The sequence below is a fragment of the Brachycentrus maculatus genome, unplaced genomic scaffold (genome assembly GCF_059751285.1).
Source record: "Brachycentrus maculatus isolate JH-2025_06_01 unplaced genomic scaffold, ASM5975128v1 h1tg000199l, whole genome shotgun sequence".
NCBI classification, from domain to species: Eukaryota; Metazoa; Arthropoda; class Insecta; order Trichoptera; family Brachycentridae; genus Brachycentrus; species Brachycentrus maculatus.
In genome coordinates, this window is record NW_028280950.1 from 721868 (window position 1) to 742149 (window position 20282).

General features: G+C 30.2%; 1 protein-coding gene across 4 annotated transcripts in view; it reads right to left on the bottom strand.

Annotated features, from left to right (window-relative positions):
- LOC148307392 (uncharacterized) overlaps positions 1–20282 on the bottom strand; it is a 205123-nt gene that overhangs the window by 17812 nt on the left and 167029 nt on the right. For all 4 annotated transcript variants that reach the window (XM_088263476.1, XM_088263473.1, XM_088263474.1 and 1 more), the window contains exon 5: positions 963–1365. In XM_088263476.1, the coding sequence (XP_088119602.1) occupies positions 963–1160 (198 nt within the window). In that variant the 5' untranslated portion in view covers positions 1161–1365. The remainder of the gene's footprint in view (positions 1–962; positions 1366–20282) is intronic.

The following is a 20282-nucleotide window of genomic DNA, read 5'->3' on the forward strand; positions in this document are numbered from 1 at the left end:
CACTTTGATAAAAGCGATGTGTTCACTTCCGCGAGAGATGAATGACTTTACTGTTGCATAAGCACCGTTCCACTAAGCGTCCACGAACCAAACTAAATACTTCAGAACCCGACACAGAGAAGGACACAATACTAGTATACAGTACTATAGTAGTATTGTGTCTCTCTCGACAATACTATAGCGCAGCGTTTCCCAACCTTTTTTGGCTCGCGGACCACTTGGTTAGTTGGTCACCACATCACGCATAGTTGTACCACTTATGTGTTTCGAGAAATTTGTTATTCTATTTGCATTATAAATTTTATAGGGTGACTATATTTCTTAAAACTCAATTTATTTAAATTTAAAAAAATACTTAAGCTTTTATTATTCTGATAAAAATGAGACATTTAAACTTTACATCGGAATGTTTTTCTTTTTTTTAAATAAAAGGTGCCGAAGCTCATTTATTGTCGAAATTCAAAACCAGGACGTTTAAAAGGGTGTTTTTTTAAACTAATTTTTATTAATAAAAATCATAGAATTAAATTAAATTATTTGTTTAAAAAATAAAATACGCTGCAGGAAAATTATTTGTAAAAATTACCGATATTAATAGAAAATATACGAAAAATACAATACTTTCAATGATATTTTTACGTCTGATTTTTTAAAAACTTTTTACGTCCGCCATTAGATACTGATTATTTTTCGTGTACCTCCAACTATCCGGTATGTCGGGTTGTGGTCCCGTGGTTAGTGTCGCGGACTCTTGAGTCAGAGTTACTCGGTTCGAACCCACTCCACCACAATTTGATATCTATTTCAAATAATGAGCTGCTTAGGCTCACAAAATTAGCATGAAATTTTTGTTAATAATAAAACCACAAATATTAAAAAAAAAAAATAATAATAAAATCCACTCGCGTACCACCACTGCACGCGCACCACAGGTTGGGAGCCTCTGCTATAGAGATACTTACATGTTTACACCCCCCGCCAGTTATCGGGGGGGCTGGAGGCGGCGGGGTGGTGGGATGAGTGGAGGGGGGATTTTTCCCCCCTTCCATCACTTCAGCCCCCGCTCCCACACTCGCAGCCGTCTCTTTCCCCCGCTGGTTTTTCTTCTTTGGCCTAACGATGTGGGCCTCCATCCAGATGCGAAATTTGCTCCCGAACATTTTCAAATTATTGTTATTCTTTTGTTTATCGTTTTTCCTTTGCTTCCGCTTTCGTCCAAGACCATGATCATGGTGCTGCTCGTCTTAGGAGAGTTTGTCCAAGATTGCGGATATGCTCGGAATGTATACGAATGACGTTAGATGAAATCTAGTGGCCATCGAAATACAGTTCGTGGATCCGAGGTTGAATTTCATTTCCCGATTCCTGTGAAAAAGAAAAAAAACAATAATTAGCGGACATCGAACATGAATACAATAAAAAAAATGCCTTCGCAGTAGCTATCGCTTTTTATCAAAAAAAGCAATGTTGGTATTTCAATCTCAAATTTTTTGCCACAGATATGCGAAACCAAGGTATTTACAATATCCATGTTTTTTCAACTGAATTTTTTACAATATCCAAGTTAAAAGTTCCTAAAAGAACCTTTGATTTTTATTATTTTTTCAATAATAATTACCTATCTAACTGTAATTTATTGAATTTTTTAATGAAAAAATACGTAAGTATTAATGAAAACGGTCTGATCGAATGATGATAATTATTTAGCTCCCAGAGAGTAGCGAAAGTAACCCGATAAGATAAATTAATAAATTATATTATTACAAGAAAAAGATCAATGAACGTTTCCAGGTATCCTTATAAAAATAATTTATGAAGTACCTGGAAAATTTCAGTGCGATTTTTACCAGGAATATAAATTCTAGAAATATCGTTTTTCTATCGGAGCATCATAAATTATCATGCATATAGGATTTGGCCATTCAATCAATCAGTAAATATCGTACCTATTTATGCGTGTGTTTAATTCTTTATCTAGAAATTCGCACGCATTCAATATGTGTTTTTATTTATCTTAATGTGATATAACTAAGCACTCTACCAATTTATTATCTTCCATTATTTCTTTATTCAAGTGATTTTACAAAATTCAAATCCTAACACATGTTTTGATATTCAAGAGTGATTTAGTGAATTTGTTGTGATGTGTATATTTACATACGTATCTAGATAATAATAAAGTAAATTTATTTTTTAAACATTCGAATATACGTAGGTAATATACCCAATCACGTGGTTTATGATTCCGAAAATAATTACAAATTCTACTAACGATACAATACATTTTTATTTTTAGCAAGAATTGATATTTTATGAAATATTACGATTGATTGCACGATTTTCTCCTTAGTACTCGTATTTTATTGAATTCGTGGAGTTACTTTTACGTACGGAGAACATCAAGATTACATTGATTTATTGTACATATATGTCTACCTCCATAGTGTGATGGTCAGCACGCTCGGCTACCGTTCTGGAGGTCCCGGGTTCAATTCCCAGAGGGGTCAAATAAATATAAGTGATTTTTTCACTGTAATATTTATTCAATATTACCCTGGACTGGTACCTGAAGCGGAGGGCTGATCACCTTTCTTTCATGTGTAAACGATCAAGATAACACTGCATTTATATGAAGCAGTTCCCTATGCACCATAGGGGTGCGGATAAGGGTTTTATTATTATTATTATTATATGTAACAATGTGTATTGAATAAGTTGCAAATAGCTTAGTTATGAGAACAAATAAGAATTGTGATGGGAAGATTCCGAAGACAAATGGGAATTTATTTTACAGAATTATTAAATATTTCTTTCTTAAACAATTAAATTGTCCGCATCCGTAGTGAAATAGTCAGCACGCTCGGCTACCGTACTACCGGCTAGGTCCCGGGTTCGATTTCCAGGGGAGGGTTAAATAAATAAAAGTGATTTTTCACTCTAATATTTATTCGATATTACCCCGGAATGGTACCTGAAGCGGAAGGCTGATCACATTTCCTTCATTTGTTAACGATCAAGATAACATTACTTTTATATTATGCAGTGCTCTATGCGCCACAGGGTGCGGATAAGGGTTTGAACAAGAAGAAGAAGAAGAAAAAGACTAAACTTATCGTTATCGATACATTCTTTTTATAAATTAACCTTCTGTAAACTGACTGAAACATAATTACGCGATGCACAAAAATTATCTAATGTATCATCTTTACAGAAAAACGAGAAAATATGTCACTATCTCCAATTAACCAATTTCCACGTCATCAAAATATTAGTCTCAATGAAATCATACAAGAAAAAAAATGATTTGTGTAAAATATAATATAATTAATACGAATCTAATTTATTTTACAAAATAAAATGAACAAATATAATTTTTGTATTGCGCATTCTGTTTCCCCTAGCTCGCGGCGAAATAAAAGTCTATAAGCCCAATAATATATCTTTAAAAAAATCCTAAGATGTGTGAGATGAGAGATAGTCGCGGTGAAGTAAGTAAAAGGCCCAAAAAAACTCCCATAGTACAATTTTTCATCCGATTTCCCCACAAAACATCCAAAGTGTGAATAAAGACTTACATAGGAAACTATTCATCATGGGGAGTGCGGTTAACGTGGGACACGAGGGATAGGGTACGCGCGGGTAATATGGATAGGGAGTGAAATACTAAAAAAAGGGACAAAACCAATCCGTACGAAAAAAAAACAGTATTTTTTTTATATAAAACGTTACTTTATCAATCAGTGTATTATTGTATGCGAATATTTTTGCCTAGAATTTTCACTCATGAATTAGATGAAATTATAGTAACTATAAACATAAAGAGTAAATCCATTAACGAGTAGGCATATGGTAAGGGCCATGATAAGAGGTGTTGCATAAGCCGTAGCTAGATTTCAGAGTCACTAGGACGTCAGATAATTTTTTTTAAATGCGGTGTATTGTATTTTAATTTTTATTATGACACACAAGTTTTTGTTTACATTTTAGTACTATATTTAATGGTATTTTGAAACTTTATAAATTGAAATATTTGTTGTAAAATTACATACATCATCAAGTTTACTTGTATTTTTAGAGGTAGTTTTAATATTTCCACTAACGTAGGGTTTTTATATTTTAAAGTCATTTGTCGGGGCATTTAAAAAAAAAGACAGGTTATTTATAGTTTTTTAGGGCGCGAATTTTTGGAAGGAGTAAACATCTATTTTCAAAATGTCAAGAATATAAGGATATTCCTGAAATATGAAGAACGAACGAACATTAAATTAATTAAGAGATTGAATTAAAATTAAATCATGAAATGAAATGATATCCATATAATAAATATTAAAATTAAACACTGATTTTTAGAGTCTACATAATTGTATTTTATTATAAAATACAATTAACTAGACTCTAAAAATGGTCCTGGTTCCAACTCTAATGTATGGAAGTGAAACATGGAGTTGGCAAACGAAGGATGAAAGTAGACTGAATGCAGTCGAAATGCGTTCTCTCAGAAGAATGTGCGACAAAACGATGTATGATAGATGTGCGAATAGTGAAATAAGGAAGGAATGCAAAGCTGAGATAAGCATTATCGATAAAATTAAGAAAGGTGTGTTGAGATGGTTTGGACATGTAGAACGAATGAATGAGGAAAGAACGGCAAAACAAATTTATGAGGTGAATGTTAGTGGGAAAAGAAGCAGAGGAAGACCGAGAAAAACATGGCACGATCAGGTATGCCAAATACTTGAAAGTGGTCAGGTTAGGAGTCGTAACAATTGGCGGGTATGTATGAGGAGATGCATGAACGTGGAAGAGGCGAAGAATGTTTGCAAGGACAGAGTGGTGTGGCGCTCTATTCTCTCTGCGAACCCCTGCGGGGAAGCGGCGTGATGGTTAGTTAGTTAGTTAGTTTTTATTATAAAAAAAAACTCTTTTACAATTCTAGGTACTTCAGTAATAGTTATGACTTGTGCAGTAATAATGTTGCTACAAATTAAACGCCAAATCTATAAATAAAATAAAATGATATCATTTAAAATGATCGTTGCTTGAAAACATTATACAAGACTTTATACAAGGGTTATGAAATTTTCATTTTTATTTTTTTAATGGACAATAATTGTATCTGAAGTAACCGCCGTATTTCATTGAAATAATCTTACAGCTGGGAGGATCTTTAAGGAAATTACTTTAATCTCCCAAGCATAAAGAATGAAGTACGCTTAAGAAAATTTTAGCTTGAAACGAAACACGAGTTAACACGCTATACTAATTATATTAAACCTTTTCTACTTAAATGAATTTCATTTTGCCGGCGGTTTTCATTTTAGAATGAGCAAGGTACGTTTGCGGGAAGGAGAATTTATAATTCTGTGGACCATAATGCGGCTTTCGTACGAATTTCACAGCAACCATTAAAATTAATAGTTGAGCATTATATAGAAAGGCTAATACCCCGAAACAGTAACCCAAATATTATAACAATGAAATTTCTCAAGTAGACGCTTAGATTCCATTATTTGATTGTCACGATAAGCGCACGAACTTGGCATGTGTCGTGCCTGCCTTCAAGAAATGATTCAACTTTATTTTATCGGCTTTTCTATATTTGTTGACTAGTTGAAATCTGATCAAAGCTTACTAACAAACAAGACTACCTTCTATGACCATACTAAGTACCTTCTTTGTATAGCGCGTAGAGATGATGATACAAAAAATATTTTGTTATCTCTATTATAGTATTGTTCCAATTCGTTCTAGAGTATTTTATCTCGGTGAAGAATCAGACTCGAATTCAATTGTAAAAATAAACATCAACCCTTGAAGTGTTAGTATATACATATATTAGTAAATATTAAACAGAATAAAAATTTAAACTCATTTAAAAATAAAAATAAAACTATCATGAATAACGAATAGTTTACATTTTAGCTGCTCTCAGTATAAAAAAAAAACAAGGAAATAAAACTTATGAAATGAAAAAACAAGGAAATGAAATGAAATTAAAAAAAAAATCATCTTTTTGTGTAAAACTTCATTTCATTTATATAAACACAAAAGACACCATAAAATCATTCATGCTTCATAATGATTGTTCAAAAAATGTTAAATTTCGATCCTAGTAAGGAAATATTTATAACAAAATTTTATTGATATCAACGACACAAATTTATTAATTTTACCATCAAAATTATAATATTAGTCATCATCTTTTTTAAAAAAAGTACTGTCAAGTACACAAATATTTACATGATTTATTTTTAAGGCAGCACGCTTAACATTTTATAAAAAGAAATAAAGTTGTAATAGAGTGAAGAATCCAAGTCCGAGAGACTACCAACTCACATGGATATTAATTAATGTTCCAACATCATGTTCCATCTTCCGAATGATTGATTGAAGGTATTTACATTCAGGGAGATTCAATACTGAATAATTATTAGCGGGTGTATGCATCGAAGTCCGCAGAGTTGAACCCTAATGCTTTTAATGGTTTAATATGCAAATTCTGCCATGAAATAACACGGGGAACGTAACTTGTTTGGTTAAGGAAGAGTGTTTGTGTTAAACAGAAAAGCTTGATCGTCTTATATTTTGACAGGTGGCTTATTAATTCTTAATAAAGTGACGTTTGGCGTTATTTATTTCTGTAATTTTGCGCTTGCGTTATTTCACAGGAGGCATGCTGTTTTATTAAAGAAATATAATAATAATGTAACGAAGAATGTAGTAAAAACATATTTCTGATTTATGGCTTCCATTTTTTTGCCATAACTTTATGAAAATTTATGTAACATGCTTTACTGAGAAATTTGTTAAAGTTCGTATTAATTTAAAAAGTTGATGAAATTCGAAAAACAAATTTACGGGGTCTTTCGATTTTGCCGTGTATTTGAGAATTTTTTTCATTTATTCGATTTGCCATTTTATATAATATGTATGTACTCGTTTATCTTACTCAAATGACTCAATTGATAACAATGTTTAATCAACGAATATATCAATATTTTACTTGCATCACTATCATCATAAACATTTTTGATTCGGTTTATGTTTTTATTTTAAAAATATCACATTTAAAACGTTTAAAATACGGCAAGGATAAATTTGTCAACGTCAAACAAGTTCGAAAAAATAACTGGATAGAGCATAAACATCAAATATTAAATGTAGTAACGCAATAGATATATTATTTTATGATTTAAAAAAATCTTCCTTTAAACCTTATCCCACACCCAAACTTTAGTGCTCCATATCGTATTGACCCAGTGATATTTATTCAAAATGACTTAATTAAAAAAAAACACTCTTTTATAATATATTAATTTTCATTATTTTGTTCAGCTTGAAGCCCTACGACATTCTCGTAACATCACTAGTTTTTACATTCAAAAGAATTATAATGTCTTTCAGCGCCACATAATAAATAATTCTCTTTCGGTTCATATATTTTTGTAATATATTGCATCTTTATGGCTTGGCAAGACTGGGCGTCGGGATGCCACCTCTGGCGTCACTCCCTCGGGACAAGCGTCGCCGGAAGTGAGGTCCTAATCTCCAGCGAACCGTTATAGAGCACGCAGGGAGTTGACACATTCTCCATCCGATGTAAATAGAGTTTCTCGATGAAACGCGTCGATGGAATACTAATGGCGGCAGGTTAATATGTAGAGGAGGTTAATTTCATGAAAAAGGATGCAAAAATGACACATATGTATATATTTGTTAGATAATCTTTTTTGATGTAATGTTAATAAGGAATATCAAAAGGTAACGCTACGTAGTATTTTCACAATTTTCAATAAACTAGTTGGTATGAATGAAATTCTTATATTAAAAAAATAGATCTATAAAAATGTACAAAGAAATTTGATTACACTGATATTTTTTCATAAACGTCCTACAGTTATAATAACAACATAAGATTAAAATTTTGTTCACAGCAATGGGTTTGTTCATATAGGAGATATTAATGTATTGATGTTAATATCAATATATTGATACTACTTATCAATATATGAATAGTTCCGTATCTGTTGCGTATGTTTTCTGTTTTCTGAGTTAACTTTTTTTTTGCTGTTGTCTCGTAGCACTTATTTTCACTTTATTGCTCTTCTCAACCTTTACATCTTATAACTGCTTATGTTTTTTTTTTACATAAGCACTTAATTAAGTCTGCCTATTAATCTTTTTTACTCTTGCTTTATTTTATTATTGCTGTATACTTTTAACTCCTTTAGCATTTGTGAAATTTTGTAATTGGAATATTACAATTACCTGTTTTATTTGTTATTTATTATTGTAAATGTATTTATGTTCTGTTAAATTTCTAAATTTCTAAATAAATTAATAATTAAACTCGTTTTTTATTTTTTATACAACGCATTTGTTAGCCGTAAAGAAAATAAATTGAAAAAACTACGTTTTGATTTCCTTAAAAATATAAAAAAATTCGCAGGCCCAAAAACCTTGTGGTAAATTAATGAATGAATAAGAACCAAGTTTATTGAAACATTGTTTGAAATATTTTATGTACGTTACAAAAAATATAAAAGAAGATAATGTTTTCAAAGAGAATGTTAAAGTATCAAGAGGAAAAATAAAACACATTAATATGATTTAGGAGTAAAACAATTTCAGGTATTGAAACTTGAGAAATAATGATAAGAACCTTCCAACGTGACCAACGCACAATTATTTATTCTTCTATTAACACTTATCTGCACTAAACGGTGCATATGGTACTGTATCGTACAAAAGCAGTTTTATTTTAATCGTTAAATACGCAAAAGAAAAGCGATCAGCCCTGTGCTTCAGATATCAGTCCAGGGTAATACAAAATATATATTGGAGTGAAAAATCAATTATTTTATTACTTGTGACTTATTTCTTACATTATACAATATTTATGAACAATACGAGAGACGAATAATATTTTACTCTAGCTTAAAGTCCGTTAAGATTTACAAATTTTATTTATTTATATATATATATATATATATATATGTATATATATATATATATATATATATATATATATATATATATATATATATATATATATATATATATATATATATATATATATATATGTGTGTATATTTTAACTTTAATCAATATGTATGTAGTTGAAACGAAATTCGAATTGTCTCTGGCGCACCATTGAAATTACTAAACGTCAAACAAAAAATATTAATTCGAGGCAATGCAGATGTGAAATGAACACTATTATGGGCAAAGTTAGATATGTAACTTTGTTCTAGTTCCGTTTCTATACAGTTGGCTTGACAGCTCCACTGTGCGATTCATTTATGTGGGACACTACATTGGCACCCCAGATAAACGGTCCACAGTTCCCCATTGTTTCCAAAAGTGTACTATGTTTTATGTTTATCCATGTTTCTAGTTTATGTGAAAAATATTCCACTGTATTTTACACATTGTATTATATGTACAATAAAACATATTTAAAAGAACATATTTTTTACGTTTTCAGACATTAGCAGTGTTTAACGTTCTGAAAATTTTGTACACTGAATTAAGATACAAATTTCAAGCATAACATTTTTCACCAATCCAAATAATATTTTTTTCTAAAAGAATGGCTTTTTCTGTGAAAACATCTACAAATTAAAGGGTAAACACTTTTACATATATACTATACTCCTATTAAAGAATAAAAATAACAATGATACACATATATTTTAGATAAAGATAAATAAAATTATATACATATTATATGTTGACCCAAATGGCATTGAAAAAGAGTCCAAAAAGTATATAAAAAATTGACTCGTGTAAAAAATCTTCCTAAAGAAACAAAAAACTACCCAAGTATTTTAAAATTAAGAAGATAAATCATCTGGAATATTTCAAAACAGACGAAGAAGTATTTTATAGAAAGTAGAATATTGAAATCTGGGCATTAACAAAGCTTACAGCCTATTATCGGCTACTTCAAATGATCACTTCTTACACTTTGTAATAATCACCGTTCTGCCTATAATAGAACATTCATATCACTTTAATTTTCGAAAGTTGGATATAAAAAAAAATGTACAAGCAACCATTCGCATGTGAGTTGGAGCGCCATCTCCTGAAGAATAAAAAATAAAATAAAGTATTGTGTAAAAAATACTTGACATGCATTTCTTTTAGCTGTAACATAATTTAATGCCTTATTTAATTGAATGTGTCTTTTTGTTGCTACACCCTGTTTTTAAAAGTAATTTATATAGGTAAATACAAGTATTACGTAGGTACGAGTCGGTGGTATTGTGAGTTCCATGTTCCATGTGTCCAACTTAAATATCTCTTGCTCCAGTTCCATTTCCACGAGCTTTATATGTTTCCGGGCTTGAAGGACCAATAAACAAGAGGATTGTGCTATAAAATAGCTTCTATATTGTACATAGTTCTGGGGAATTCACAGCATCGAAATGGAATTTTATTTAGAGAGTTCTACTAACATGTGTTTATGTTTATTGTTTGTTTGTATTAGATACCCAAGTACTATAATATGAGTAAAAGATGTCCTAATTACGTCTACGGATAAACGTCTACGTAAACACTTATTACGTCACGCTAAATTTATGTCAGAAAACATATTTTCGATTATTTTGTTGTTGTTTTTTTACCCTATTAAATCATATATTTTACGATTGTATTTATGATAACTGTATTAATATATGAATAAAAATATTTCACGTGTTAAAAAAGAGGTTTTATTGTCTTTAGGAAAAATATATTGAAAACATTTTTACAATTAAATGATGAAAACTACATATGTGCTAAAATAATCCTTACTTAACACATACCTCATTTGATAAATAAAATATTTACAACATTTTGAGCTTGTCCAAATACTTGTTCACAAAATCTGGATTATCTCCAATTACAGGAGTTATTTTCATATTATTTTGTTGACATCACTTTGTAGAATTGGTGAATGTTACACGTGTGTAAAGTGATCACTTACACCAGCCTATGACGGTCGTCAGCCCCGTAAATGCCCAGACATCCATATTCTTCTTCGTCTTTGATGAGATGTCAAAAAATAATATGAAAATAAAACATTGATTACTATGCAATAAAATTGTAGAACCTGCTTTATCCATAAAGTCATTAAATAACGATCCTTTGTATAAAAAAAGCTATTCATAACGGGTGTGGATATATCTAAAATATATTGCATCATTGGACTATGTCGTATTTGATTGCATGGCGTCAACAATTTTCTTTCCGTATTATAACTGAATCAAATATTATAAAATGTGCCCTCGGCACGGGAAAACCCAGTGAGGGCACATTATTGTGAATTGTGTGTATGAAGAAAATAAATAATAAAAAAAACAATATGAATACCTACATTCCTGTGTTTCGCTTTTTTGATGAATTTTTATTATTTTCCTGCAGAAATTTGAAAAAAATAATTAATCTCAAATTCAAGTCGCTGTACTACAAGCCACTTTTCCGTCTGATGTTTTTTTTAATATTGTCGGGCTTTTAATAATAAAAAAGTTGATACCGTTCCTCTTTGTTTGTTCTTTATTGGAATGGCCATTTTTTTTTAATAACGCAACGCAATTTCCTACTGAAAAATGTTTTAATTTATTGAAACAGCCAATGGCCGCAGAAGGAAGGGGTGGATAACGTTAAAATGTCTAGGGGAAGTTACAAATTAGGTATCTGATTGCGGAAGCTATTAGGGAGAAATTGGCGAATGTCGTGAGTTTTCTCTATTGCAGGATGATTACGTATCTACACCTAGTGAAAAATTAAATACTGTAAATGTAAGCAGGTTTTTTTTTCCTTTTTTGCACCCTGCTCATAAATACAAGGTAAATCTGATAAGGGATTTTTACACATTCACTGCAGTGATTTCAAAGATACACTGTGCATTTTAAGCAGGTTGCTAGTATATTTAAGTTTTGTTTTACTTTAAAAAATAATTCTGAGATTTTTTAATTTATCGTCTTCTTTTCTTCATTTTTTAATTCTATCCTTTAGACTCTAAGGGATAGAAAGAAAGATACCAAGAATTTATAGTAATTATTATTATTGCGTAAAAATAAATATGTTATAGTTATATGTTTGTTTACTTTTCAAATGAAAAACTAAAAATTATTGTAAAATTTTGTATCAATTTAATACCTATATATCTTAGCTTTTGGTGTGCCGCGGAATTCTAGGTAGACTTTTGGTGCATCGTAAGTGAGAAAAGGTTGAGGAGCACTGTCTTAGAGGACTCCATTGTATCGACGTGTAGTGTTATCTTGATCGTTGATTGCATGAAGGTAAGGTGATCGATTAGTTGTGCACATTTTGTTACAGTCTAGCGAGATATTTAATAAATATGAGAGTGTAGGTCAAATTTATTCATTTTGAGCCCCTGAGAATTGAATCCGGGACCTCCATCACGCTATACAAGCGCGCTCATTACAACGCTACGGAGGTGGACTTTTGTAGATTGTCCTTAAAATAGCCGTTCCAGTAATATTGGTAAGGGTAAAAAACCTTAATTTTCTCTTGTGCTCATATATTAAAGGTTTAAAAGAATGATAAAAAATAATATCGTTAAAACATTTCTAGTTTTAATATAGGTGCGTGATTCAAAAGGGGGGATATGCATGAATGTGGAAGAGGCGAAGATTATTTGAAACGACAAATTGGACATCCCTACGGAGAAGCGGCGTGATAGTTAGTCAGTTACGTGTTTTACTAAAAAATGTATGTACTCACATATACTCGTATTTGTACATATGTATACTATTACACATTAAAAAAGTTTGATGATGTCGGTAACGACGAAACCCGGTCGCTGGTCAAATAAAAAAGTGGAAAAGCTAAAAATATTGGTTTTAATCTAATAATAAATTCATTAAAAAAGTTTTTGGTCGTAAACTTTCATTACATTTTGTTTTGGGTTTTGATGAAATACGGTTATATCAAGCTGAATATTAACGATACTATGTACCAATGTACCTAGTTCAAGGAAACTAATTTCCGAAACAACATAACCAACTATGTGCTCGTAGGATGGAATGATGAGGTTCTAGCTGCGTACAATGGAGGTTAGCTCGTCCAGTGTTACCTTAACGAAAAGTAATAAGGATAAACGAGGATCATTGTTCTTCGGAAAGCTTTGTCTAGCAAGGCTTATTATTTACTCGTAGCCTTAAACTACACGACCTGTTACCCCGGTAGTGCCTCCAGGAAGTAGGAATGCCATACCGGAAATTAAAAAAAGAATATCGTTTACGTTACGTTGAAAGCTTGTATGTATGCATAAATTATTTTATTACAATTCATATGGATGGTATGTAGAAATGTTATACTAAAATAATCACGTATCAAAAAGTCGCTTTTACAACTTTAAATGACTTTTTTTCCCAAAGCATCTCAATGATAGAATGATTTTCGTTTCATGTTTGAGAATTTATTTTAAATCAAATCAGATATATTTTTCAAAATCATTTTATATTCAAGTTCCAACAGCTGTCACAAAAATTAAATCTTAACCATAATTTACAATCGAAAATCGCTTGAATAGAAGGTCTAAAAAATGATGACATATAACGAATATTTTATAAAACACACATTTTTATAAAATTGCGTCTATCAATCAAAAAGTCCAGTTTATATATATATATATATATATATATATATATATATATATATACATATATATATATATATATATATATATATATATATATATATATATATATTTATATATATATATATATATATATATATATATATATATATATATATAAATATATATATATATATATATATATATATATATATATATATATATATATATATATATATATATATATATATATATATATATATATATATATATATATATATATATATGTATATAAATGTATGTATGTGTATTTACACAATCACACATCAGTGTCCTAATATCGAACAATTGTTTACATTAATTTATTTTTTATCCCATTTTGAAGACTAACACTTGATTAAAACTGTTAAAAATAATTATGATATTAATATGCACAAGCAGATACTATTTTTCTATTCAAGAAGCCATTAAAATTTAAGGCAAGGGGAAAAGTTGCACAGAACACTTTAAATTTTCCTTCTATTGTATTTCATATAATGTTTCCAGCGCATCTTCTATTAATATAATCCCAGAGGTGGGCGCGAAATTGCATTCAACGCCTAAACAGTTTAATTTACTGCCTTTCGGAACACGGGGAGAAAATATGGCCAACGGTTTAGTTAATTATGCCCTGTGAATGCAAATGAGGTGTAAAATGCCCCGTCGCCTGAACCGAACACTGAGTTATGTGGAGGAATTAGGTCCGCGTCGTGTCTTATGAATTACCTACCTGGCGCCATGATATTAAATGCTACTCGTACTATCATATATCACGAGAAAATGGAGAATATGTATTCATTTTAACAATTTCTGTTAAGACTGAGATCTTAAGTTTGTCTCAATCGCTCAATTCAGAATGCGTTCAGCCACGCTCACGGCTGGTCGTGTGCTCACGCAATTTTTTTTAAAATGTGCATTGGAGTTATTTTGTTTTTGAGAATACACATTCATATGGAAAAATATTTTTATTTATATTTTTTTTCTTTTCAAAATCATCTAATTGTTTCGAAGAAATACTTATTTTTTTAAATGCAAAAATGATGTTTAAAGGAAAAAAATGATTTACGTAAAATATTACCTGGATTTAGAGAAAATAAAGTTGCGATTAAACGAATAATTGGCGTATGTGAAAAAAATATATAACGGATCATAAGCCAATTTGAAATGATAGTTATGATATATTTTTAAAAATTTTGTGTCGCTATTTTTTATTTATTTGGCAGTGAAATAGCTTATTTCAATTACATTTCCATAAATCTTTTAAAATTTTAACCAGTTTAATAAATATTTAAAAAAAAATTACAATCCGTCCAATAAGATAGATAGAAAAATATACTATACGAAAAACATACATAGCTTCGCATCGGATTACGTTTAGTGGACATTTCGACATTTACTGGGCAGACAGTTTTTTTAAATAATAAAATAACAACTATGTTTAATATTTTTTCCACGTATATTTTATTTGAGCAGTATTTCAGCAGTATTTTATGTTACCGACATTATCAAATTGGTCAGTTTTTGTAGTTTTTGTATGTTCAATTCATTTTTTATTATTTTATGCTCTATTATGTTTTCCGTAAGAATACACACACGTAGATATATGAGTATGTATTGGTGAATTAGAAAATTAATAAATAAATATTTTATAATTTTCTAATTAAAAAATATATTTCCATATACACTTACTCCAGATAGTAATGTTTATGTATTTCTTTAAACTAAAAACACGGAGATTGCAATATGTCATACATAATAAAATTTTACACGCTGTAGGTAAAATGATGGCTTTGCTTTAAATAATGGTATTGATAATATCAAAATATTTTGATAGCAATATCATACAAATAAACACACACAATATGAATAAAATAAAATTCATGAGCTTAATTTTTTTAACCCTCAGCGTAAGTAAATAATATTATTTAAAATTTAGCTTCGGTGGAAAATTCACAAAAATCGGGGTAACGCGGCTATATAACGATAAAAAATAATTAGAACACTGGCTGTTAAAAGAGGACCGCCGAGATGTAATCATTTATGTAGCATTTATCTGCCTAAGAGTTTTACCACCCCGAGGGTAGACGTGTTGCAATTCCCTCCTGCGCCCGAGTCACTTTAGGGGAGGAGGGCGCTGACATGTAAATGAAGGGACTAGTCCTAGTCTACTCCCCTGCGGGACCCCTGTAGGAGGGTAGGCAGTAATGAGATTGTGGAAGGAAGCAAACTGCTAGTCTGGCTCCTGTCGACCCCTTCAAGAACATAGAAGAATGCAGGAGGCAACGCAAACTGGCGTAAGGAGTAATAATTGCATTTTATGAAGTTTTTCGAAGAATCCCGAAGTAGCGAAGTTCTGAGCTCAACTTTTTTATGAGGATGTCGATGTCAAAACTTAGATTTGAAGGGAAATATAACGCATATTTCGCTCACTCCTTTCAAGAACGTCATAAATCAAAAAACTTGATTTTTCAGGAGAACGTTTTGAAAGCTTAAAAACATAATGCAATGTATTAAAAATAAATATCAAGCCACTTATTGAACTTTTTACTATGCAACAGATCTTTTTAGGTAAAACATGAAGATTTTTTCTCCATTTGAAAAATATTAGGTATATTTAAAAAAAATAATTAAACAATACCTTTTTTTCAAAATGCAAAAACAACACTCTCCGCCCTGTAGCGGGTAAATATTAAGTTGAAATTATGCCTCTTTTGCTGGGATATAGTACATTTTTTGGGCATTCCGAAAACATGTACAACTGAAAACTGACAATTTTTGATTTATGAGGTTCTTGAAAGGAGTGAGCGATTTGTCAATTTTTTATGAACGTTTTTTCATTAAGCATTGGTTCACGTCCAAATAACGTTAGAATTTCTGAAAATATCTAATATACCCAAGTGTGTAACAAAATATATATTTTTATTAGTTGATTTGGCAGTCAGTTTGTGGTAAAAATCTATCAATTTTAAATTTAAGTTTTACTCAGTAAATACCATTACTTCTTAAAATATATTGTGACACGTGTTTCGATGCATTCTACATCATTTTCAAGCACCGTGAAAAATGTGGACGTGGACGTGAAAAATGTTTGAAAAGTGTGGTTGTCAAACATGGGTAGAATGTTGAATGTTTCACGTGCGTACAGTAATTACTTAACCAGCTCGTGCCAAGTCATGAGATAAATAAGGTAAATACCAGACTTCCATTTTCTTCTTCATCTATGTTAAGATGTCAAAATATATAATTCTTCTACACTTAGTTTATGTTGTTAGGAGTGTAGGCAATATTTACCTTCCTTCTATTGAACACAAAAATCACATTGTAGAATGATTCCTTCCGTACAATACGAATCCACAAGTGGTTTGAATTTCCAAAATAATTAGAAATAAACTATTGGAAAGTGTTTTTTTTCAATGTATCTATACTACAAAGTTAAATGGGTATCTTATGGATATATCGTAGTCATACAGGAAAAAGTTACCAACTACCAAAACGTAAAATGTTTAAAGGAGGGCCATTTTAGTAACTTTTGCTGGCAAGAAAATAAACATCAATGCATTTAGTCAATTTTAACAAGTCAATATATTATACTTCCAAGTTTAAAATCCTTTGGGATATATTTAGGGCAATATTTAAGCTAGTAAGATATCAAATAGCAAATGATCACGTTTTTTTTTAAATGCACTTGGTCACTTTCTCCTGTACGACTACGATATATCCGTATGGAATCTTTGCCCGTGAGTGCAGGGATTCTATACAGAATTATGTGCCATTTTCCAAACGGCACATAATTGGGAAAAAGGTAATCACAGAATGCCAAATCTGGATACCATGAAAAAAAGAAAAATAACATCAATCAAGTAATTATTAACTAACTAACTAACTAACTAACCATCACGCCGCTTCCCCGCAGGGGTAGGCAGAGAGAATCGAACGCCACACCACTCTGTCCTTGCAAACATTCTTTGCCTCTTCTACATTCATGCATCTCCTCATACATACCCGACGATTATTACGACTCCTGACCCGGCCGCTTTCAAGTATTTGACATACCTGATTGTGCCAAGTTTTCCTCGGTCGTCCTCTGCTTCTTTTTCCAACTACATTCGCCTCATAAATTTGTTTAACCGTTCTTTCTTCACTCATACGCTCCACATGTCCAAACCATCTCAACACACCTTTCTTAATTTTATCGATAATGCTTATCTCAGCCTTACTACATTCTTTCCTTATTTCATCATTCGAACATCTATCAAACATCGTTTTGCCACACATTCGTCTGAGGGATCGCATTTCGACTGCATTCAGTCTGCTTTCATCCTTCTTTTGCCAACTCCATGCTTCGCTTCCATACATAAGGGTTGGAACCAGAACTCCATTGTGTACTGCCAGTTTAGCTTCCGCTGATTTTTATTTGCTAAAACTGATTTTATTATTAATTAAATGTAATTATTATTATTAATTAAATTTTGTTCCAAACTAAAAAGCTAACGAATTTTGGAAAATGTGTATCTGTTTTCTTTCTCAAATCGGTAGTATTATTTCACGGTGGTAGAAGAGTTTAATATGCGAAGGAGTAAAATGAATGTAGATACAAAGTATGCGCTTGGCTGACAGGTTAGCTTTTATTAGTCGTGTAAAATAAATGTGTACGTATTTATTCCGCTGTGTAATAAAAGACATTCCAGTCTTTCAGGCAGAATACAAAGGGTGTGTTTTTAACAAGAAAGTTTAATGAAAAGCCTACATGTACTCATTGCAAAGCAAGAGAAAATTATTATATGTAAAGCTTTTAGAAAAAAAACATTGTTTTTAATTTGAAATATATTTACAACATTTAGAGTGTGTCCAAATACTTGTTCACAAAATCTGGATTATCTCCAATTACAGGAGTTATTTTCATATTATTTTTTGACATCTCATCAAAGATGAAGAAGAATATGGAAGTCCGGGCATTTACGGGGCTGACGACCGTCAAAGGCTGGTTTAAGTGATCACTTTACACACGTGTAACATTCACCAATTCTACCCATTATTGACAACCACACTACTCAAATTCTTGGAAGTTCTATATATATGAGCCAATTTAGAAACCTTGTTCTTGAATCACTAGAACTTCTCTAGAGACATCTATTGGTGAGATATAACGACGTCAACTATGACGGTCGTCAGCCCCATAAATGCCCAGACTTCCGTATTCTTCTTCATCTTTGATGAGATGTCAAAAAATAATATAAAATATATTTAATTGCAATCAAATAAGGCGAACTTTAATAATACTTATATTCTAAATCAAACACTTAAAAAGATATATATTTGTGATTTTACAACATAATTTATTATTATTTACTGTTAATGGATATCTTATCAAGGATATTTTTCCCAGAAAAACTTTATTTTTCATTCAAAAACGGTGTTTTAAGAAATAGAAACAATTTTGTAAAATTTTACCTGAGTTAAATGAAAATCTTGTCTCGATTAATCGAATACTGGGCCTTAAAAACGCATTATTTAACTTTATTTCACACTAAGAAGGCCAAACGTTCGCAAAAATAACCTATCGGCCAGAATGACTAAACTCTTTTAAAATTCTTGTAATTTGAAAGAGTCATATTTCATTTCTTATTTTTTGACATCTCAATATATATATATATATATATATATATATATATATATATATATATATATGTATATATATATATATATATATATATACATATATATATATATATATGTATATATATATATATATATATATATATATATATATATATATATATATATATATATATATATATATACATATATATATATATATATATATTATATATATATATATATATATATATATATATATATATATATATATATATATATATATATATATATATATATATATATATATATATATATATATATATATATATATATATATATATATATATATATATATATATATATATATATATATATATATATATATATATATATATATATATATATATATATATATATATATATATATATATATATATATATATATATATATATATATATATATATATATATATATATATATATATATATATATATATATATATATATATATATATATATATATATATTGTTATATATTGTTCAAATTTGAAACATAGTGCTTCAATTCACTACAATTTCACTAGAGATAAATGCCCAGACTCCCATTTTCTTCTTGTTGAGATGCCAACAAATATAAAAAATGATTCCTAGTTAGAGATAATCCAGATTTGTGAACAATTATTTGGACACACTGAAAATGTGTTATATTTCATTTAATTATCTGAAATTCAGTGAAATTGGTCAAAGCCCTATTGAAAACTTGACTTACATACAATAGTGCAATGTCCATAATATGTGCCTTTACATATAACATATTGTGTAGACAATTTATTCACGGTCCGTATTATGTATACGGATACAGGATATTATGTAACAAAAGTGTTTATTTGAATGGAAGTGTACAAGTGGCGGCGTGTCGGCCATTGATAAAATTGTTTGGAAAGAAAGCTTTACTGCACACAGTAAAAGGGTAAAGTTTGGCACAATAAGGGATGAGTTCCTCCGCAAATAGTTCCGCAAGGGGCCCAAATCCTTTGAAAGCGCCAGGATAATAGCG